Genomic DNA, 24,451 nt, shown 5'->3' with positions numbered 1-24,451 from the left:
CCCCCAAAAAAAAAAAAAAAGAGGATGAGTTCATGCGCTCTCTCTCTTTTCCCCCTTCCCTCTAACTCCATGGTCCTGATTCCACTGTCCCCCATCATGTAAAGACAAAGAGAAGGCAGCTATCTGCAAGTCAGAAAGAGAGCCTTCACAAGAAGCAGATGACGCTGTACACTGATCACTTCCAGCTTCTAGAACTGTTAGAAAATTGATTTCTGTTGTTCAAGCCACCCAGTATTTTGTTTTGGCCACCCAAGCTGACTAAAACAATCATTGTTAAAACTGAATCATTTAGGAGTGACCCTCAACTACCAATTCTGCTTTAATTTATACCATGCTTCACCCCGCCACCCATCTCTGATTACAACCATTGCAGCCCTTAGAGCTTTTCAGCTCCTTGAACACATCTTATTCTCAACACATGGCCTTGTCACATGTTTATCACTATACCTAGGACATGTCATGCTTAGCCAACCCATTCTCTTTCTTCAGAGTATAGCTGGCAAAATCTTCTCCCTGGCAAAACCTTTGGTGATTCTGACCCCACCTGGCCTCTACACACAGTTTCCCCTTATATGTCATCAGTACTAATTCATTTTCCTATAAAACACTTTTCACAGGTTTTGTGAGATTATTTTTATTAATATTTATCTTTTAATCTAGACTTAACAAACTCTCTGAGGATACGAAGTATATCTTGTTGCTCACCATTCACAGAAAATGCCCAATTCCTGGCACATAATAAAGGTTTATTGAATTAATGAAATGTAAGGAAGCATCTATAGAGAAATGTTAGCAAAATTAAGGAAGAGTTCAGTTCAGTCGCTCAGTCATGTCCGATTCTTTGCGACCCCATGAACCGCAGCATGCCAGGCTTCCCTGTCCATCACCCACTCCCGAGTCTACCCAAACTCATGTCCATCGAGTCTGTGATGCCATCTAACCATCTCATCCTCTGTCATCCCCTTTTCCTCCTGCCCTCAATTTTTCCCAGCACCAGGGTCTTTTCAAATGAGTCAGCTTTTTGCATCAGGTGGCCAAAGTATTGGAGTTTCAGCTTCAGCATCAGTCCTTCCAATGAACACCATCCTTTAGGATGGACTGGTTGGATCTCCTTGCAGTCCAAGGGACTCTCAAGAGCCTTCTCCAACACCACAGTTCAAAAGCATCAATTCTTCGGTGTTCAGCTTTCTTTGTAGTCCAGCTCTCACATCCATACATGATCACTGGAAAAACCACAGCCTTGACTAGATGGACCTTTGTTGGCAAAGTAATGTCTCTGCTTTTTAATATGCTGTCTAGGTTGGTCATAACTTTCCTTCCAAGGAGTAAGCATCTTTTGATTTCATGGCTGCAATCACCATCTGCAGTGATTTTGGAGACCAGAAAAATAGTCATCCATTGTTTCCACTGTTTCCCCATGTATTTGCCATGAAGTGATGGGACCAGATGCCATGATCTTAGTTTTCTGAATGTTGAGCTTTAAGCCAACTTTTTTACTCTCCTCTTTCACTTTCATCAAGAGTACATGAGACCAAAATGGGACACCTTAATTTTAATGTGAAAACCAAGAGAGGAACTAACAGATAAAATTGTTGTGAACACCTCAAACAGTATTACCATTCATCTTTAGCATATGGCAGATTTTCAACACGTGAATGAATGAGGGAGGACGCAGTGGAAGAATGAGAAGTTTATTCAACAGTGTAGAAAATTAATTGCAATTACATTTTCAGAAAAACCAATACTATATTTTCAAGAAGATGTTAATGATCAGAAATGTCAGATATCTCACAGAGATTAAGTAGGATAAGAACTGAGAAAAGATAATTGGGTTTATCGTCTCTATAAATTAGTGAAAATAAAAGCAAATAGTTGAAGAATAAGTGAGAGGCAGCAAGACAGGAACAGTGATTATGGAGTATTCTTTTGAGATATTTGGAGGCTAAAAGATAAATAGAGAAGATATTAATAACAGTAGTAAGGATACTGGAGTCAAAAGAAAATTTTTCTAGGAGAGATGGAATGAAGAGTTTTTAAATTAAGAAGACTGATACAAAAAGATTGAAACAAAAAGAAAAAGAGACAAAAAGAGAAAAAGAAGAACAAATGCTAAATAGATTAAAGTACCAGAGAAAGTAAATGTGGATAGAATCAAAAGTGAGAGAAGTTTGAACATAGGAGGAAGGAAGTCAAGGGAAGATAGGTCAAATGGCCATGGTTTGAGTGAAAACAAGAAGCAAAATCATCTGCAGAAAGATGCTGATAATTCTGGATCCAAATGGGGACTGGTAAAAAGATTGTGTAAGGAATGTTTAATGGATGATATTAAGAGTTTAAATAAATTTTATTTAGACAGTTTTTTAAAGCACAGATGTTGGGACAGTTATATTTTGAAGTCCCTTAGTGAAAGGAAAAGATATTAGGGACTCTGGTAGATTAAATAATGATCTCAGATATTTCTAGGACCTAATCTCTAGAACCTATGAATGTTACTTTATTTGGTAGAAGGAACTTTGCAGATATGACTAAGGATCTTGAGATGGAGAGATTATCCTGTATTTTGGTGGTCCCTAAATGTAAGTGCAGGTGTCCTAAGAGGGAGACAGAGAAAGATTAAACCACAGAAGAGGAGAAAGCACAGTGATGGTTGTGCAGAGATTGGAGTGATGTAGCCACAAACTGAGAAGTGTGGGCAGCCACTAAAAGCTGGATAATTCCAGGCAAAGAATGGATTCTCCCCTGAACAAACTAGGTCTGCTCTCTCTTTTTTTTAAACACTTTTTTTTTATTTATTTGGCCACACCGGGTCTTCTTTGCAGCATGTGAGATCTACTTCCCTGATCAGGGATCAAACCCAGGTCCCCTACATTGGGAACTGGATGTCTTATCCACTGGATCACTAGGGAAGTCCCTAGACCTGCTCTTAATTTTGGTCCTGTAAGAATCCTTTTGGACTCCTGACCTCCAGAACTGTAAGAGAATAAATTTCTGGGGTTTTTGTAGTATTCGTCAGAACAGCAGTGACAATAAAGGAAGTAAATTAAAGCTGAAAATTCAAGGCAGTAAATACATCAGTTTCTGAAGTAATTATCTGAACACACTGTAAAAGTTGGGTATACTTTAGGTATGATTGCTTTACTGGCTCCATTCTTTGGATAATGTTAATATTGCCATACTTTTACCTAAATGCTTGGGCTTCCCTGTTAGCTCAGTTGGTAAAAGAATCCACCTGCAATGCAGGAGACCCTGGTTTGATTCCTGGGTCAGGAAGATCCACTGGAGAAGGGATCGGCTACCCACTCCAGTATTCTTGGGCTTCTCTGGTGGCTCAGCTGGTAAAGAATCTGCCTGCATTGTGCAGACCTGGGTTCGATCCCTGGGTTGGGAAGATCCCCTGGAGAAGGGAAAGGCTACCCGCTCCAGCTTTCTGGCCTGGAGAATTCCATGGATTGAATAGTCCATGGGGTCACAGAGAGTCAGACACAACTGAGTGACTTTCACAACCTAAATGCTCATTTTAATATCTGGTCCTAGCCTTGAGGGTATTCATTTGTGAAATGCCCATATATTTTAAGATAATAAATGATGCATTTTTAAACACCTTTTATAAAAATGCCTAATGAAACACTTGATTGAAATTTGTCTTGGCCCTAGTAAAACGTCAGCAGTTCCTTACTTGAACAGAGAAGGAACATTTTCACCAAGATGGGGACAACACAGTTGTCCATATGCTTCTTGTCCTCTGTACCCTTTAGATGTTAGATTAAAGGATGACGTCCGGTTAGTTCATGTGCTTAATTGTGGTTTCCCATAATTGCAGCTTGCACCTCTGGAGGTAACATAAAAATAAGAACTTCCAGCAACTCTGAAAAGAGTTCAGAGAGCAGCTCCTACCTATTTCAAGCCTACCGCTTATCTCTCACCAGAGAAGTAGCAAACTAGATGTGGTTCCTTGCCCACAGCCTGCTCTGTCCATCAGCTGCCATCATTCCAGGTTGAAAGGAAATTCCTGGCAGCTCATTGGCCCAAGAGTAAGGAAATTGTTGCTTAGCAACCAAGTCCTGACCCCTACAGGCCTGAAAAGAGGAAGCTTGTGGGCTAGCCACCTAGTTCGGCCTGTGTTACAGTAAGAAGGAGCTACTTAGAAGAAGATGAAGCCCTTGTTCCTGCTCATAGAGATATTGTTAATTCTTGGGGTCACAATTAAAAGTAAGTTTTTCTGTCCTTATGGTTCTCTATGAGGGTCTTAGCACTAAGAGTGGAATCTGATTAGAAAATTGTAAATAACTTCACAATGTTTCTAATTAACATAATTTTTGGACAAGCGCTTTAAAATATTCAATAAGGATAGATAGCAATGATACTCTCATTTAAGACAGTACCTGGGAAGGATATGTGTTTATATCTGTGTGTGTGTGTGTGTGTGTGAAACAGAGAGAGAGAAAGAGATTGAAAGAGAGAGAAGAGAGGCAGACATTGATCCAGTCTATGAGAAAAGCACTATAGTAATTTTTATAGAGTAGGGATATTTGACACAGGTTGTTGAGTTTTGTTAAATCTAGAATATCATGAAGATCTAGTTCTAGAATTTTAAATGAGAATTATAGGACTCAAAGAGTGGTAAAGTGCTTTAATTGATATTCTTATAGTCTCTTACAATCTTTCCACAATAACAATTCTACTTTTAAAGTTTCCATAATTCCTAACTAGTGACTATCTTAAAATGGAAATTATTTTCCAGTCTTCTCTTCCATTTATTGAGTTAATTTTTACCCAGTCCTTACATAATTTGCTCATCATGAATTCAATTTAAGAAATACGTATTTGCATTTAACCTAGGAGTGCAAGGTTGGTATAACATCTGAAAGTTAATTGCTGTAACACACCACAATAGAACAAATGACAAAGACCACATGGTCATCTCAATTGATGCAAGAAGAACATGTAACAAAAATTAACTTCCCTTTTGTATAAAAACACTCAATAAATAAGAAATCAAAACACCTATCAGCCTAATAAAGGGCATCCTCAAAAACTGGCACCTAGTATATTTAATGGTGAAACACTGAATGTTTTCTCCCAGTGGTCCCCTAAGATCAGGAACAAGACATCTTTGTTCTTGTTCTTTTGTCCTGCAATTCCTATTCAATATTGTACTGGAGGTTTTAGCCAAGGCAATTAAATAAGAAAAAGAAATAAAGGTTGGGAAAGGAGAAGTAAACCTCTCTGTATTTACCAAAGACATGATCTTATACACAGAAAATCCTAAGATTTTCTATTAAAAAGTATTAGAACTGATATATGAGTTTGGCAGGGTTGCAGGATAAAAGATTAATACACAAAAATTTATTCTATTTCTATACCATCACAGTAAACATACCAAAAATGAAATTAGTTCCACTTGTAATAGCATCAAAATAGATAAGGTACTTAGAAATAAATTTAGCAAAAGAAGCACAAAGTTCATCCTCTGAAAGTGAAAAAGTTGTTGAAAGAAATTAAAGAAAATCTCAATAAATGAAAACACTTCCCATGTTCATGGATTGGAAAACTTAATATTGTTAAGATACTCTTAATATTATAAGGCAATACTCTCCAATTTGATCTACAGATTCAGTGTAATCCCTACCAAAATCCCAGCTTATTTCTTCGTAAAAATTAACAAAATCTGAAAATTAGTATAGGAATGAATGTTCTTCTTTAAAAAAGAAGAGGACACATACTTCTCTATTTCAAAACTTACTGCAAAGTTGCAGTAATCAAGACAGTGTGGTCCTGGTATGAGGATAGATTATATAGATCAATAAAATATTAAAAATTCAGAAATAAATCCTCACATTTATCATCAATCAATTTTTGGCAAGGATGCCAAAATATTGAGTTAATGGGGAAGGGGAAGAATAATTTCTTCAACATATGATGAGGACAGCTGGAGACCCACCTATCTCACCACAGTCAGACACCTACCTCACACTCTATATGAAAAATAATTCAAAATGGATTAAAGACCTGAATATAATAGCTAAAGCTTTAAAATTCCTAGAGGAAAATATAGACATAAATCTTTTTGACCCTAGATTAGGCAATGATTTCTTAGATATGCCACCAAAAGCACAAACAAAAAGAAGAAAATCATAAACTGGACATCACCAAAATTAAACACTTTTATGTTTCAAAAGACAGCATCAAGAAACTAAAAAGACAACCTACAGAATAGGAGAAAATGTTGACAATCATATTCAGTAAAGGTTTAGTATTCAGAATATAAGAAAAAAATCTTGACAACTCATCAACAAAATAGCACACAACCCAGTTTTTTAAACCCCATTTTTAAATGGGCTAAGGATTTAGATATTCTTCCAAAAGATATACAAATGACCATCAATTGCATAAAGAGATATTCAACATCATTGCTCAATAAGAAAATGCAAATCAAAACCACAATGAAATATTACATTATATACAATCATGGGACAGTCCCGGGTAAACCTAGAAGGTTGGTCACCCTCAGGAGAAGGCAATAAAGGAGAGAAAAGGTTGAGTAGGTGGAAGTGAAGATGGAGAGAGACAGAAACCAGTGGCAAGAAGCAGGCAAGCTTGTACATTCATGTTTTCCAAAGGGGCCAGAACATGGAGTCATTTTCACCAGCTGATAACGCAACTTTCCACAAGCTCAGCAGCCCATCTTCCCCAGCTGAGCTTCATTTAGGATGGCTATAATTAAAAAAAGGAAAATAACAAGATTTGGAAGTGATGTGGAGTAATAGGAACCCTCACACACAGATAGTGGAAATGTAAAATGGTACAGCCACTGTGGAAAACAGTTTGGCAGTTCCTCACAAAGTTAAATTTAGAATTGTCATTTGTTGTTGTTCAGTAGTGACTGAAGTTGTGTCCAACTCTTTGTGACTCCTTAGACTGCAGCATGCCAAATTCCTCTGTCCTTCACTGTCTCCCAGAGTTGGCTCAAATTCATGTCCATTGAGCCTGTGCTGCTGTCTAGCCATCTCATCTTCTGCTGCCCCCTCCTCTTTTTGCCTTCATTCTTTCCCAGCATCAGGGTATTTTCCAATGAGTTGGCTGTTCTCATCAGGTGGCCAAAATACTGGAGCTTCAGCTTCAGCATCAGTCTTTCCAAAGAATGTTAAGAGTTAATTTCCTTTAGAATTGACTGGTATGATCTCCTTGCAGTCCAAGGGACTCCCAAGAGTCTTCTCCAGCACCACATTTGGAAAGAATTACCATATGTCTCATCAATTCCAATGACCCATCAATTCTACTATTAGGAATATTCCCAAGAGAAGTGAAAGCATATGTCCACACTGGAAGTTTGTATATAAATGCTTATAAAAGCATTACTTTTATGATAAAAAAAAAAGCATTACTTTTTATAGTTAAAAGATGGAAACGACCTCAATAATGGATGAGTAGGTAAACAAATTGTGGTGTATACATACTGTGGAATATCATTCAACCATGAAAAGGATGAAGTACTGGAACATACTACAAGTTGGATGAACCGCAAAAATGTTATGATAAGTGAAAGAAGCCAGATACAAAAGGTCACATGTTATTTGATTTTTATTATATGAAATGCAAGTGAAATATCCAGAATAGGCAAATCCATAGAAATAGAAAGAAGATTAGTGGTTGCCAGTGGTTATGCAGAGAGACAGTGGAGAGTTATTTAATGAGGATAAAGTGTATTTCTGGGCTAATGAAAAAGTTTTGAAAATAAAAATACATGATGGTTGTGAATACACTAAGTATTACTTAATTGTGTACTTTAAAATGGTTACTTGTATGTTATGAATTTCACCTCAATTTTTAAAAATGGTACAGTGCTTTGGAAAACAGACTTGAAGTTCCTCAAAAGATTAAACATAGAATTACCATATGATCCAGAAATTACACTCCTAAGTACATATACCAGGGAACAAAAAACTTATTTCCATGCAAAAACTTGTACACAAATGGCAGAATTATTCTTAGCAGCCAACAAGTGGGGAAAAGCTGATCTTCACCAACGAATGAGTGAAGAAAAAAACTTGGTGTATCCATACAATGTAGTATTATTCAGCAAAAAAGAAAGTACAATATGGATAATCATTAAAATATTGTACTAAGTGAAAGAAACTAGACAAAAGGCCATGTATTGTGTGATCTCCTGTAAATGAAATGTCCTGATGAGGCACATCCATGGAGACAGAAAATAGTTTACTGACTACCTAGGGCTCGGAGGTGTAGGATACTTGGGAAGATTATAATTAAAGGACACAAGATTACTGTTGGAGTAATGAAAATCTTCTAAAATTATAGCGATCTGTGAATATACTAAAAGCCTTTGACTTGCAGGGAGAGAAGTATTTAATAAAAGTTATATGTCAGGGGTATAGGAAGAATATAACAAAAATTATATGCCAGAGATACATGAAGATTATCTAAGACACAATCCTTATCCTTGAGCAGTTAAGAAGAAAACAGGTTATAAGTGAATAAATTGTAAAATGTTGCAGGTATTTGGCTTCCTCGTGGCTAAGCGGTAAAGAATCTGCATACAATGCAGCAGACCTCGGTCAATCCCCGGGCAGGAAGATACCCTGGAGGAGGAAATGGCAACTCGCTCCAGCATTCTTGCCAGGAAAATCCCATGGACAGAGGAGCCTGGTGGGCTACAGTCCATGGGGTCGCAAAGAGTCAGGCATGACCAAGCGACTAAGCATATACGTATTTAAATAACAGCATTTATAAGGTACTATATATAGGGCACAAATCAGGGAATGGCCAATTCTATCAGTTTGTGGAGCAGAGCGCTTCATAAACGAAATGGCATAAACTGAATCTTGAAAGATTAGTGAGTTTTCACTAAGCAGGCAAAAGAGGAAAACATTTTAGACCACGTAAAGGGAATAAAGACGTAGAGGAATAAAACAGCATGGTCTATAAATAAGCGTGGAACACAAAGTTTTGAGGCTGGAGAAGTAGGCAAAGACTGTGTGATAGGCTTTGAAGCTTGGGTTTGATCTTGTGAGCAATAGGGAGTCATTTAAGAGTTTACTCATTGAAGAACGTGAGTAGAATTATGCTTTTTAAAAAAAATGACTTTAGTAGTTGAGAGGTAGGTGGGTTGGCTGTAACTCTGATGACCATGTAACCAGTAGCAGACTATTAAATGACCCAAACAAGAAATGAGGACTTCAACTATAGAGACAGCAGTGGGGACCAAGGAGTACTGCAGATGGAAAACAAAACTAAAGAGAGTCACAAGAGTCCAGAGCGAAAGCAAGCCCGGTAGATGAGAATAACCAATAGTGCCAAATGCCAGAGAGGGTAGGGAAGGGAAAGAAAGGCCAGTGAGTGAACACTGGATTTAATAGCTGGCGAATATTTATGTTTCCAAGGCACTTTTTTCAGAGAAGCAGAGAAAAAATTTGATTTCAGTTGGTAGGAGTGAACAGGAGGAGAGCGAGTAGAGACAGTCAATGATGAGTACAGAGCTCTTCCTGGATTATCACACTTTGCAGGGTCAGAGGAGTTTTCAACATATCATTTATCTGTTGCAGGTATATAAAGAGACCCAAAGGAGAAGTTCGTACGGGAGAAGTGAAGTGAAAGTTGCTCAGTCATGTACAACTCTTTGCAACCCCATGGACTATAGAGTCCCTGGAATTCTCCAGGCCAGAATACTAGAGTGGGGAGCCCTTTGCTTCTCCAGGGGATCTTCCCAACCCAGGGATTGAATCTGGGTCTCTTGCATTGCAGGTGGATTCTGTACCATCTGCGCCATCAGAGAAGCCCAAGAATACTAGTGTGGGTTGTCTATCCCTTCTCCAGCGGATCTTCCCAACCCGGGAATCGAACTGGGGTCTCCTGCACTCAGGCAGGTTCTTTACCAACTGAGGTATGAGGGAAGCACTCATGGGGGAGAAGACAGTTGCTTTCCCAGCAAGTGCTAAAACACCTGAAGGTCTATATGTAAAAATCAGTCCTTAAACCTACTCTATTTTGTCTTCCTGACTCTCTACCTATTTTTCAAGGCAAAACAGGTCTCACCTTTTACGTTCACATATACCTTGAGAGCTTGCATATTGCCTTCTTATGCTTTTTTCACTTATGTTCATTTTACTTTGACTTCACTTGTGTGAAATTATTGAGACAGGGATGATGCCATAACTGCAATTTTTCCCTGACTCTGCATTCACCTCAGGAACATTCTAAAATAGTTACTGACCTTAGGTTTCCCTTTTAGTAAATGCTCAAAATGAAGTAGTTGATGCTCATGGAAAGACTGAGCAGTCTATCCCAAAGTGTGCCTTAGAAAATTGAAATAAAACTAAAAGTGTGTTTTCTATTCACCCTACCCGTTCAGCTGCTGGTTTAAAAGGTAATATAAGGTACATAGGGGCTTCTCCAGTGGCTCAGCGGTTAAGAATTCACCTGCAATGCAGGAACCGCAGTAGGCCTGGGTTTGATGCCTGGGTTGAGAAAATCCCCTAGAGGAAGAGCACATGGCAAGCCACTCCAGTATTCTTGCCTGGAGAATCCTATGGACAGAGAAGCCTGGTGGGCTACAGTCCATAGGGTCGCAAAGGGTCGGGCACTACTGAAGCAGCTTAGCACACATGCACACATAAGGTATATAACTAAGGCAGAGAGAAGACATTGCCAGAAGTTCTGGCTCTAGATCACTCAGGATCCAAGGTTTCTCTATCCTATCTCACTTTCTGGTAGTAATTTCTCACTATCATAAACTTCTACAATTTGAAAAAAATAAAGTAAAAGTAAATTGAAATACACACTAAAATAGAAAGTTCTCAGCAACTCTCTCCCCTGTTACTCTGCCACCCAGCAACTGTCTTTCCCAGTTAAAAAAGGCAAGAAGTTCATCAATCTCACTCTAATCAGAGGTCAGAAAGCAATTGCCTAGCAATCACATCTACATTCCTGGAGGGTCCAGAGAGGAGCCACGTAAAGGCCAAGTCCTGGATATGTTGTAGAGGGTGCTGGGTCTAAGCAGTAGAAGTAGGCAATGTCTTACTGCTTCAGAAACTTACTTTTTGTTACCAGTTCTATTATATTTTGAATAACTCATGAAATCCAGGAGTTTTCAATTACCTCTGTTTCTTTTCAGTCCCTTACATTATGCCGCTAAATAGAGAAAAAATAAATTGCCAGTATCTGGAGCATCTTTCCTTGCAGAGAAGCGGGAAAGAGCAGGAGTGTCATGGGGTGACCATTGACTACTAGACAGAAGTTCGGTTTCTATGTGATGTTAGAGATCAGTAAGGAAGCTCATTCCTCTTGTGAATTGTCCTGAAATATGTAAATGTTTTCCTTGTATTCATAGCCTAGAGTCATCTGAAACGTTTCTATATTAAGTTACTATTCCTCTTTGGAACGATTCAGTAGGACAGCACTCTGTGGGGAGAAGGCAGCCCTCAACCTGAGGATCTAGGGCAGGATGGACCCCTCCCTCAGCTGCTCCATGGATGCCCTGGCATCAGCTTTATTTCTGGTTATTCTGTCTGCTTTGAGGAACTAACTTCTTTTGCCATGTCCTTTTGTCATACTAGAAATCACTCTTGCCAACTCTACTCCATTTTCTCCATGCAAAGACTCATATGTCTCTCCTACCCCAAGAATTCTCTCTGCCAGTGATAGCTGTCTGTGCATGCATGTTGAGTCACTTCAGCCGTGTCTGATTCTTCACGACCCCATGGACTGTAGCCTGCCAGGCTCCTCTGTCCATGGGATTCTCCAGGCAAGAATACTGGAGTGGCTTGCCGTTCCCTCCTCCAGGGGATCTTCCCGACCCAGGGACTGAACCCACATCTCTTCTGTCTCCTGCACTGGCACACAGGTTCTTTACCACTGGCGCCACCTGGGAAGCCCTATAGCCGTCTACCTGTTCCTAACTGATTCTAAGATCTACTTCCCATCTATTGAAACTGCTTTCTTAAAGAAGACCAATAGCCATTGATTACCAACCAGGGGGCTCTTACTGTTCTTACTACTTAAACTCTCTGCAGCATTTGACACTCTTCACTGTATTCTTTTCCCTTCTACCTCTGTATGGTCTTATTAGACACTTCCACTGGTTTGTCTTCCTCAACCCTCCCTTTAAATGCTAAGCCCAAAGTTCATTGCATAGCTTTCTTGGTCTTCATATTCTGTGCTTCTGATACTCTCTCCCAGGCCCCAAAGCTTCAATTTTTTTTTTTAATAATTGTGACTTTTATATTTATTTTATATATTTAATTTATCTATCTACCTAGCTGTGCTAGTTCTTAGTTGCAGCACATGGGATCTTCATTGTGACATGCAAGATCTTTAGTTGTGGCACGCAGGGACTTTAGCTGCGACATATGAACTCTTACTTGCAGCATTTGGGATCTAGTTCCCTAGCTAGAGATCAAACTAGGGCCCCCTTCATTGGGAGCATGGAGTCTTAGCCACTGGGCCACCAGGGAAGTTCCCCAGGGCTTCATTTACACCCTAGACCTTCCTCCAGATCTCTTGACCTGCATATCAGCTACATGATTGTCATGAAGAGTGTATAATCTGCAAACATCTTAAATAGACCATTTTTTCTCCAAGTTAGTTTCTCTCTTATGTTTCTTGTCTTCTTAATGGCATCAACATCTCTCCCAGCATCCTGGGTTCTCAGGTGCAAAACCTCAAATTCTTGATCATATGGTTAATAATGCACTGAAGAAAGAAAGTGTAAGGTACTCAGTTGTGTCTTACTCTTTGCAACCCCATGTACTGTAGCCCACCATGGAATTCTCCAGGCAAGAATACTGGAGTGGGTAGCCATTCCCTTCTTCAAGAGACCTTCCCAATCCACGGATCGAACCCAGGTCTCCTTCACTGCAGGTAGATTCTTTACCATCTCAGCCACCTGGGATGCACTAAGAATCATCTAATTCAATGTTTTTACATGTGATAGGACTATCTGCCAGAGTTGTGAAAATAATTCACCACAATAAATCCACAGCATAACATCCTACTAATCTTTCAAGGTCCATTTCAAGTTCTACTCCTCCAATAAGAAGCGTTCCCAAGCCCTTCCTCATAGAAAATTGTGCCTTTATTTTCTTATGCATCCCAGTCTCACAATTGAGTTAGTTTTTACCTTTCTCATTAAACTGTCAACTACCTGAATGTAGAGATTGTGTTTTCCCCACCTTTATTAATTTCTTATAACTTATTGCAGAACTTGGCACATGCACAATTAGCACTTGTAAAATAGGATCATAACTAATACCCATGTAACACTTTAAAAATTTGTAAAATACATTTCCAAAACCTCTGAAATAAGTCATGTAAATATTTTTATTATTCTAGATTTACACATTTTCAAAACTCTAAAATCTAGAGTTTAGTAAAACTGAAATCCTCCAATGAGAATCAAGTTTTGCTTTTTGGTTTTTTACTTCCTATCACCTGTTTGTTATTCTATGTATTCTCCAAAGTAGACTGCTCTGAATATTACCATATTTACTTGCCATGAGCTATTTCTACATACTACCAAACAACCAGATGAAAAATATAAATTCAATCAATCATCCAAATATTTTAAAATGTAGTGTATATGTGTTTGCTTCTGTATAGAACAAACAGCTAGGTGATTGATTTGCATTACTTGCTTTTCAACCAGTCGTTTTGGCAGAATGACAATTACATAAACTTCAACAGTGGCATGTTATCAGTTTTTTTGTTGATTTTGTAATATTACTACTGTGTTTTTTTAGCTGTAGCCATCTAATTTTATTTATATAGTTTATCACCAAAGAGATATGGTAGGCAAGGAAAACTGGTTTCTTTTAAGACTTCTTTAAGTCTACCCCACAGACTTGGAGCTGAGGTTACCAGGGACTGAGGGGAATATTCCCAGATTGGAAAAAGTAATATATACCCTGCAGCTTCCCTCACAGAGGAGTTTCTGTTTTTTGTTTTTTTTTTTAAGAAAACAGATCATCAGTCCTGAGAAACAAATATCTGTGTTGAAAATGGAATTCAGTTCAGTTCAGTTCAGTTCCTTCGCTCAGTCGTGTCCGACTCTGCAACCCCATGAATCGCAGCACACCAGGCCTCCCTGTCCATCACTAACTCCTGGAGTTTACTCAAACTCATGCCCATCGAGTCAGTGATGCCATCCAGCCATCTCATCCTCTGTCATCCGCTTCTCCTCCTGCCGCCAATCCCTCCCAGCATCAGGGTCTTTTCCAATGAGTCACTCTTCACATGAGGTGGCCAAAGTATTAGAGTTTCAACTTCAGCATCAGTCCTTCCAATGAACACCCAGGACTGATCTCCTTTAGGATGGACTGATTGGATCTCCTTGCAGTCCAAGGGACTCTCAAGAGTCTTCTCCAACACCACAGTTCAAAAGCATCAACTCTTCAGTGCTCAGCTTTCCTCACAGTCCAGCTCTCACATCCATACATGACTACTGGAAAAACCATAGCCTTGACCAGATGAAACTTTGTTGGCAAAGTAATGTCTCTGCTTTTTAATATGCTATCTAGGTTGGTCATAACTTTCCTTCCAAGGAGTAAGCATCTTTTAATTTCATGGCTGCAATGGAATTAGGAATACCTAAAGGAGAAGAAATAGAAATGCATTGAAAGAAGAAACTATTGCCAAAAAATGTAAAAAGAGAATATGGCTAGAAAAAAGAAATGTACACATGGATTTGGGAAAAAGAAGAGAAGCCCCAGGGCAAAAAGAAAAGATTGTTGGTTGAAAACATTAGAAGCAGTCTAGCAATTCTGACCCCTACTCCCCTCATCACTACATAGCACTCCCACCGGATAGAAAGGAAAAGAAAAAGGTTGATTGCCAGTAACAAAAGCCTAGGTGAGGGCTTATTTGGACTAACCCACCCACTGAAAAACATGACACAGAAGTATACAAATGAGTTGAGAAGTTAGTAAAGGACTACCAGATTTTTAAAAAATATATAAGAAATTGCTGGAATGAAAGAAGTAAATAAAGAATACCTGAGAAGGGCCAGGACTTGCCTTACCGTGGTTCCAGCCCTATACCTGAACACCAAAACAGCTTTTGCCCTGAGCCAGATAAACTTGGGCTTTGGTTTTAGTGGCCTCACAAAGCAAGGAGGATGGAATCTAGTCCTCAAGAGCTGTCCGAGGTGAGGAGTCTAATAGGAAACCTTGTCAACATTAACCTAAATCCTTAAAGTGCTATACTCTTAGGACAAGGGCAAACCAGAAATAAATATACCCCTTCCAAAGTCCAGGGATTTGCAGAGTCTTGACACTTAGAAGAGCAGGGAGAAAAGGAAAAAGAAAAAATACATTTCTAAGAAGTTGTGATCTCTAGCCCTCCTGGAGATTTTCAGACTTGATGATCCCAGGTACTCTAAGTCCAGTACTAGATCTAAGATGGTCCTGTATTATAGTGCGTCAGGCACTTGGCAAAAGCAAATTCATGTTCTCTTCACAGGAAGGCAATTTCATTGTAAGTCTCAAAGAATTCACTCAGATAAGGTTTTTAGTACTTAATAAAATAATTAAGCACACAAGGAGCAAAGCACCATTAAGTGGGGGCATTTTGGAGTGGGCACTTGGGCCAGAAATACAGGTTACAGCTGCAAATGTCTAGTGATGCTCGGGGAACCTCTATCCCAGAAGACTAGCTTCTGTCACATCCTAATAGCATGTCCTGCAACACTAAGTTACTGGTGGCAAGCTAAGTTCATTGTTACAGCATTCACATACAGCTTAAGAGGGAAAATCCAAGTCCAACAAGAATATAATCAAGACTCACCAAACATTTGAGGAAAACTAACACCATGAGAGAAAAGCATCAGCCTACACACACACACACACACACACACACACACACACACACACACACACACACACCTGATAACACCTGAGGAAACAGAACAAGTGGGACAGATGGTTGAAGACTTTAAGACATAAAATGATTGTCATAAGATGTATTTAGGGAGGTTATTGTATCCTTGAAACAAGAGCGGGTCTTAATGAAGAAAAGGAAGATGAGCTATTTTGGAAATGAAATAAATAATGGTAAAAGAAGAAGAAGAAGAAAACAAAGTCTCCAAGCTGAATAGCAAAATTGAGGGCTGAGGAGAAACTTGGATACTCAAAGATCAACCTGAGAAATTATCTTAGACCACAAGGTGAATGGACAGAGAAGACAGGTATAAAATAAAGGTTAAAGGCCTTGGAGGAACAATCCAAAGTTACAAATCCACAAAATTGGATTTCCAGAAAGAGAAAAAGCACTTAGAGAAAGAAATAAAGAAGTAAAAGTCCTCACATGTGAAAGAAGACTCACATTTTTAGATTAAATTCCACTGAGTGCCAAGTAAGAAGACTGAGAAAAGACCCATCCCTAGAAAGTAATGGTAAAATTTAAATATTTCATGGATAACCAGAAAATTCTAAAGACTTGTAAAATGAAAAAATACATTATTTATAAGGAAAAAAGCACCATATTGACTTCAAATTCATCAGCAACATTGGATACAAAAAGATATTGGAGAAATATTTTCTTTGTACTGAGGTGAAATGATTTTGAATCCAGAATTGTATAATCTGACAAATGCTCAGACAAGTGTAATGGCTAAATAAGACATTTTCAGACAGGAATGGATTCAGAAAATTTACCACCCACAAATTTTAGATGAAATATTTACTAGAAGATATGCTCTATCATAAGGAAAGGAGGAAAGTAAGTTCAGGAGGAACACTAAAATTCAATGGTAAGCAAAGAAATCTTTAAGACTTAGGATTACTCACAAATATTCATTTTAATTTTTAAAAATATAGCAATCACAAATTCATTTAAAAAATCCCTTCCACAATAGCAACAGAAATTGTAAAATACCCAAGAATCAATTTAGTTAAAGTGAAACAATACATACATGTGTAATACAAATGAAATTTTTCTGAAGAAATAGAAAATTTAAATAAATTAAGGCTACTGAATGTATCTCAATATTGTAAATATCCCAGGTATTTGTAAATTAATATGTATATCCAATGCAATCTCAGAGAAAATATCAACACATTTTTTGAGATGGATCTGACAACCTTACTCTAAAATTTTTCTAAAAGAGAAATTATGCTAGAATTCCCAAGATAAGTTCTTAAAAGAGGAACAGTGAGGGTGTACTTGTGTGGATCTGCACAGAGGTTCTTGTGCAACCAGACTGTATAATACACAATTAAAAATCTGCAGTAATTAGAGTATTAGCAGAAGAATACACAAATAGATAAAGAAAATAGAACAGAGAGTTTTAAAATGGACCAGTGTACAAATCAGAATTTAGTACCTGAAAAGAGGTTTTTTAATGTAATGGTAAAAGATTGACTGTAATGAATTCTGTTGTCAAAGTGTCCATTCATTTAGGAAACAATGTTAGATTCAGCTTGATACCAATCTCAAAAGTTGATTCCAGAAGGATTTAAAAAGTAAACAGTGAAATCAAAACTTTAAAAAATAGCTGAAGGAAATATAAGAGAATGTATATTCAACTGATTGGTAAAAAAGCCTTCTTGAACAAGATACATACACACAGGTTGTAAGTGAGAAAAAGATTGATAATTTTGACCTCATCAGAATTTAAAACCTCTGCTAAAAAGGACACCATAAACAGTTAAAACGCTAACAGCAGATTGAAAAATGTATATGTTTACAACATATATATTAATCAAATAATCAAATAATATTAATTATTTATTATAATATTCAGTTCAGTTCAGTCACTCAGTCATGTCCAACTATTTGCGACCCCATGAACCGCAGCCTGCCACGCCTCCCTGTCCATCACTAACTCCCAGAGTCTACTCAAACCCATGTCCATTGAGTCAGTGACGCCATCCAGCCATCTCATCCTCTGTTGTCCCCTTCTCCTCCTGCCCTCAATCTTTCCCAGCATCAGGGTCTTTTCAAATGAGTCAGATCTTTGCATTAGGTGGCCAAAGTATTGGAGTTTCAGCTTTAGCATCAGTCCTTTCAATGAACACCTAGGACTGATCTCCTTTAGGATGGACTAGTTGGATCTCCTTGCAGTCCAAGAGACTCTCAAGAGTCTTCTCCAACACCATAGTTCAAAAGCATCAATTCTTCGGCACTCAGCTTTCTTCACAGTCCAACTCTCCCATCCATACATGACTACTGGAAAAACCAAAGCCTTGACTAGACAGACCTTTGTTGGCAAAGTAATGTCTCTGCTTTTTAATATGCTATCTAGGTTGGTCATAACTTTCCTTCCAAGGAGTAAGTGTCTTTTAATTTCATGGCTGGAATCACCATCTGCAGTGATTTTGGAGCCCAAAAAAATAAAGTCAGCCACTGTTCCCACTGTTTCCCTATCTATTTGCCATGATGTGATAGGAACAGATGCCATGATCTTAGTTTTCTGAATGTTGAGCTTTAAGCCAACTTTTTCAGTCTCCTCTTTCACTTTCATCCAGAGGCTCTTTAGTTCTTCTTCACAGTCTGCCATAAGGGTGGTATATTATAATATTAATATTAATCAAATAATATCCAGAATATATAAAGAATTCCTAAAGGTACGTATTTTTAAAAGCCTTATAGAAAGATGGGCTAAATATCTAACAGTCAGTTCCTTGGAAAGGATATATTTTACAAATGCCCCTAAATGTGAAAACATCATTAACCTTGCCAGATCATTAATTAATCATTAATTTCTATGCAAAGTTCAATACACTGGAAAAAGCTGAAAACGTTTGTTAGAGTGAGGAAAAATTAATATTCTGGTATACCATGTGTGGAATTATAAGTCAGTGTAGCTTTTTGGGGAATGCCAATATGCAGATGCCACCACCTTTATGAGAAAGCGAAGAAGAACTAAAGAGCCTCTTGATGAAAGTGAAAGAGGAGAGTGAAAAAGTTGGCTTAAAGCTCAACATTCAGAAAACTAAGATCATGGCATCTGGTCCCATCACTTCATGGCAAATAGATGTGGAAACAATGGAAACAGTGACAGACTTTAATTTGGGGGGCTCCAAAATCACTGCACATGGTGACTGCAGCCATGAAATTAAAAGACACTTGCTCCTTGGAAGAAAAGCTATGACCAGCCTAGACAGCATATTAAAAAGCAGAGACATTACTTTACCAACAAAGGTCTGTCTAGTCAAAGCTATGGTTTTTCCAGTAGTCATGTATGGATGAGAGAATTGGACTATATAAGAAAGCTGAGCACAGAAGAATTGATGCTTTTGAACTGTGGTGTTGGAGAAGACTCTTGAGAGTCCCTTGGACTGCAAGGAGATCCAACCAGTCCATCCTAAAGGAAATCAGTCCTGAATATTCATTTGAAGGACTGATGTTGAAACTGAAACTCCAATACTTTGGCCACCTGATGCAAAGAACCAACTCATTTGAAAAGACCCTGTTGCTGGGAAAGATTGAAGGTGGGAGGAGAAGGGGATGACAGAGGATGAGATGATTGAATGGCATCACCAACTCTGTGGACATGAGCTTGAGTAAACTCCAGGAGTTGGTGATTGATAGATAAGCCTAGAGTGCTGCAATCCGTGGGGTCGCAAAGAGTTGGACATGACTGAGCGACTGAACTGAACAGAATATACCAATGACTATTAAAATTTAAGTTGGGTATATTACTTCTTAAGTGAGCAAATTTATTTCTTGTTGTTTACTCTAGCAAACCCTTATACATGTTTCACAGAAAACATGTTCAGGATTATCCATTACAGTATTATTGTTTGTAACAGCAAATTCCTTGAGAATATCATGTGTCTATGGGATCGCAGAGTCAGACACAGCTGAGCAGACTGAACAGACTGAACTCATCCATTAACTAATGAAATGTAACATCATTGTAGAGATGACTCTCTTCCAAACCTGAAATTCTGGATTTTACTTTTAGTATGTCAGAAGTCCTCAAGAATGATTAACAAAAAATTTCTACATATAAACAAACTACTTTCTTTTTTTTTTCATTTATTTTTTATTAGTTGGAGGCTAATTACTTTACTATATTGTAGTGGTTTTTGTCATACATTGACATGAATTAGCCACAAACTACTTTCTTATCTCCACATTAAGTAGATGTTGAATATTACCTCAAGTGCTTACAGTATCAAGATTACTACACATTTCTAAGGTCACATACATAGTTTTCTACAAATATATCTTTGTATAAAATGTATATTTTGTATAAAGTGTATATTTGTATAAAATATACAAATATACCACAGAAAAGCTTTAGGAATGTTCTACATGGTTACTTCCTGTGTTGGTTGATTTAATAGGCCCGGATAAATTATCTTTCTTTCAACTTCTGTCAGTTTTGATCCCTACTGCATTAATTATTTAAGTAATTTTAATCACCCCAAGTTATACATTTAGATCACCGGAGAAGACAAGATGTGATAAACATAAATGCCTCATCCCAAATCAATTAGCACATCTATTTACAAGGGGAACTAAGACTATAGTTAAAGACCTCTGAATCATATTACCTTGCTCTACTGATAATCCACATTTTCTTACTTTTAAAGAAAGACACATTGATAAATAAGGACATATGAACTAAAAGCTCCAATAGTTCTAAACCTGCTCTGAAACTACTTCTTATAATACTCAAAACAAATCCTCCATATCAGGTTGCTAAAAGTAACCAGTCAATTAATCTGTGGTCTCAATCAGTCAATTAATTCTACATATATAAGAACATATGAACTTAAAGGCACCTTCATCTTGGTCAGCCTGTTCCCAGATTTGTAATGTTCTAATGGTAGAGCAAAAAGGATAAAAATTCCATTGGTAGCTAGGGGGAAAAAAGAATGGTAATGTTATATAGTCCTGTGTCATCTTTGTTCTTGAAAAACAGTATATTATATAAAGATTTAAAAATAACACAACTTCATGAATAGAACTACTTAATTCAAAGTTGTTTCAGAAATGAAGCATAGCAACAGTAAAAAAATTTTTTTGAAGAGGAAAGCCACATGTTTGTGTAAAATTTTTCAAAAAAATTTGTCTTTGTGGCTATGTAATTTCATTTGACGATTCCAAAACTGAGATTCTTTGATTCTAAGTTTTCAGTAGTAACTTTAAAAGCATTTTGTTTGAACTTTAGATCCAAGAGCAGAATTATATGCTATTATAACAAACCTGTATAGTTTCTTAATTTTATTCTGATGAGGGAAGTACTTATCTCACAGGTGCTAGTACCATTTTCTTTAAAAAGATAAGCCTTTGGAAAAGGAGAAAGAGACACTTATTATTATTATATTTATTATTATACTGACATTTATTATTTAGCTGTCATGTATTAGGTAAAACACTGAACATTACACTTTAATTCTATCCTGTCTTTACATCTGCTCTAAGAGGTACATATAGTATTGCTATTCCCATTTTATACAAAACTGAGACTCAGAGAAGTTAAACTATCTAAGGTCACATGGCTTAAGTAAGAAGACTATATAGAGTGAAGTACGTCAGAAAGAGAAAAACAGATATCGCATGTTAAGGCATACATGTGGAACCTAGAAAAATGGTACAGATGAATCATTTGCAGGCAGGAATAGAGCTGCAGACGCAGAGAATGGACATGTAGACGGGATGTGAGGGGGAGAGGGTGACGGGACACATTGGGAATTGACATATATGCACTACCATGTGTAGGAGAGAGACCTAGTGGGAAGTTCCCACAGCACAGGAAGCTCTGCTCGGTACCCTGAATGATGCAGAGGGGTGAAGAGGGGGTGTGCAGGGAAGGGAGCTCCGAAAGGGAGAGGATCTGTGTATACACTTAGCTGATTCACTTCCCTGTGCAGCAGAAACGAGCACAGCATTGCGAGGCAACTACACTCCAGTTGTGAAAAATAGCGATGAAATGGTCTTACGTCAGCAGAGGCTTTGATGGCAGAGATTTTGTTCCTACTTGTTAATTTGGCAGGATTGTGCATAAGCACAGATTATTAGTCATGGGTCTCAGGTTTGTCTGTGTCTCCATCACTAATTTATGTTCCTTAGGGCATACACTCAACTCTCCCCAGCTTCCAACATATATTATCCTTTGTCCTAATAAATGTATAAAATTTTTAAAAAGGATGTTTGAAATGTTATTTCTAAACATCATTCTTGATGATGTCCAAAGCTAAGTATCTCACAAAAGACAATCAGTGACCTAACATCATATTTTTTATTAACAGTTTTAATATTTAGTCTCTTCAATAGGAATTGTTAAAATTTAAGGGAAGAACTTAAAAAAAAAAACCAATAATTAGTAGCTAATGAAGCAGAGATTATTTGGACTTGAAAAAATAGTTGTGAATGTGGAATTAAACCTGATTAGGAAACCAGAACTCAAAATAGGAAGTTAGCCATTGTGCAATAAGACTTAAGGGCTTCTAAGCTTATGCATGCATTGCCGGAAACAGTATTTGGGTGAAATTATTCTGAGGGAAGATGTAAATCAGATGAAAATTAGATTCATTTCAGTTCAGTTCAGTCGCTCAGTCGTGTCCAACTGTTTCTGACCCATGGACAGCAGCACACCAGGCTTCCTTGTCCATCACCAACTCCCAGAGTTGACTCAAATTCATGTCCATTGAGTTGGTGATGCCATCCAACCATTTCATGCTCTGTTGACCCCTTCTCCTCCCACCTTTCAACCTTTCCCAGCAACAGGGTCTTTTCCAATGAGTCAGTTCTTCACATCAGGTGGCCAAAGGATTGGAGTTTCAGTATCAGTCCTTCCAACGAATATTCAGGACTGATTTCCTTTAGGATGCACTGGCTTGAATGCCTTGCAATCCAAGGGATTCTCAAGAGTCTTCTCCAACACCACAGTTCAAAAGCATCAATTCTTCGGCACTCAGCTTTATGGTCCAACTCTCACATCCATACATGACTACTGGAAAAACCATAGCTTTGATTAGAAGGACCTTTGTTGGAAAAGTAATGTCTCTGCATTTTAATATGCTGTCTAGCTAGGTCATAGCTTTTCTTCTAAGGAGTACCTTTTAATTTCATGGCTGCAGTCACCATCTGCAGTGATTTTGGAGTCCAAGAAAATAAAGTCTCTCACTCTTTCTATTGTTTCCCCATCTATTTGCCATGAAGTGATGGGAACGGATGCCATGATCTTAGTTTTCTGAATGTTGAGCTTTAAGCCAACTTTTTCACTCTTCTTTCCCTTTCATTAAGAGGCTCTTCAGTTCTTCTTTGCTTCTTGCCATAAGGGTGATGTCATCTGCATATTTGAGTTTATTGATATTTCTCCTGGCAATCTTGATTCCAGGTTGTGCTTCATCCAGCCTGGCATTTTGCATGATGTACTCCACATATAAGTTAAATAAACAGGATGGCAATCTACAGCCTTGGTGTACTCCTTTCCCATTTTGGAATCAGTCTGTTGTTCCATGTCCAGTTCTAAATGTTGCTTTTTGGCCTGCATACATATTTCTCAGAAGGCAGGTAAGATGGTCTGGTATTCTCATCTCTTGAAGAATTTTCCAGAGTTTGTTGTGATCCACACAGTCAAAGGCTTTGGTGTAGTCAATGAAGCAGAAGTAGATGCTTTTCTGGAACTCGCTTTTTCGATGATCCAACGGATGTTGGCAATTTGATCTCTGGTTCCTCTGCCTTTTCTAAATCCAGCTTGAACATCTGGAAGTTCACAGTTCATGTACTGTTGAAGCCTGGCTTGAAGAATTTTGAGCATTACTTTGCTAGCGTGTGAGATGAATGCAATTGTTCAGTAGTTTGAACTCTCTTTGACATTGCCTTTCTTTGGGATTGGAATGAAAACTGACCTTTTCCAGTCCTATGGCCACTGCTGAGTTTTTCAAACTTGCTGGCATATTGAGTGCAGCACTTTCACAGCATCATCTTTTAGGATTTGAAATAGCTCATCTGGAATTCCATCAGCTCCACTAGCTTTGTTTGTAGTAATGCTTCCTAAGGCCCACTTGACTTCACATTCCAGGATGTCTGGCTCTGGGTGAGTGATCATGGTGGTTATCTAGGTCATGAAGATCTTTTTTGTCTAGTTCTTCTGTGTATTCTTGCCACCTCTTATTAATATTTTCTGTTTCTGTTAGGGCTATACCATTTCTGTATGGTTTTAGATAAATTATTATTCAATCTGTTAGAGGGCTGTTATAAGAAAGCAGGCCTGAAATGATGATGATCTCATTCTTGCTACACTTTCCACAGGAAACCAAATACTCACCCCCACAAAAATGCTTTTGCAGAATAATCTCTGGACCCATACAGGTGCTAACCCTCAGTCTTCCTACTCCTACATTTCCACAGTTGTTTAGTCATTTCTCGCTCATCTACACACTTCTGTTCCCACCCTGACCTACCCCCATGATTTTAGTCCCAAGTTTTCAAACTGTCCTCGTTGCCTGGTTTTGGCTCATCACTTGTCTCACTTCTGCCC

The 24,451-nt window shown here is 38.1% G+C and overlaps 1 protein-coding gene across 1 annotated transcript in view; it reads left to right on the top strand.

Moving 5' to 3' along the window:
• The first annotated feature begins 4,146 nt into the window (after positions 1-4,146).
• SEL1L2 (SEL1L2 adaptor subunit of SYVN1 ubiquitin ligase) overlaps positions 4,147-24,451 on the top strand; it is a 105,535-nt gene continuing 85,230 nt past the window's right edge. Inside the window, exon 1 of the mRNA XM_061125968.1 lies at positions 4,147-4,209. Within this exon, the coding sequence (XP_060981951.1) occupies positions 4,152-4,209 (58 nt within the window). The 5' untranslated portion in view covers positions 4,147-4,151. The remainder of the gene's footprint in view (positions 4,210-24,451) is intronic.

Source organism: Dama dama, chromosome 23 (assembly GCF_033118175.1).
Source record: "Dama dama isolate Ldn47 chromosome 23, ASM3311817v1, whole genome shotgun sequence".
NCBI lineage: Eukaryota > Metazoa > Chordata > Mammalia > Artiodactyla > Cervidae > Dama > Dama dama.
Note: the sequence above shows the minus strand (reverse complement) of the source record. Positions and strands in the feature narration are given on the sequence as shown.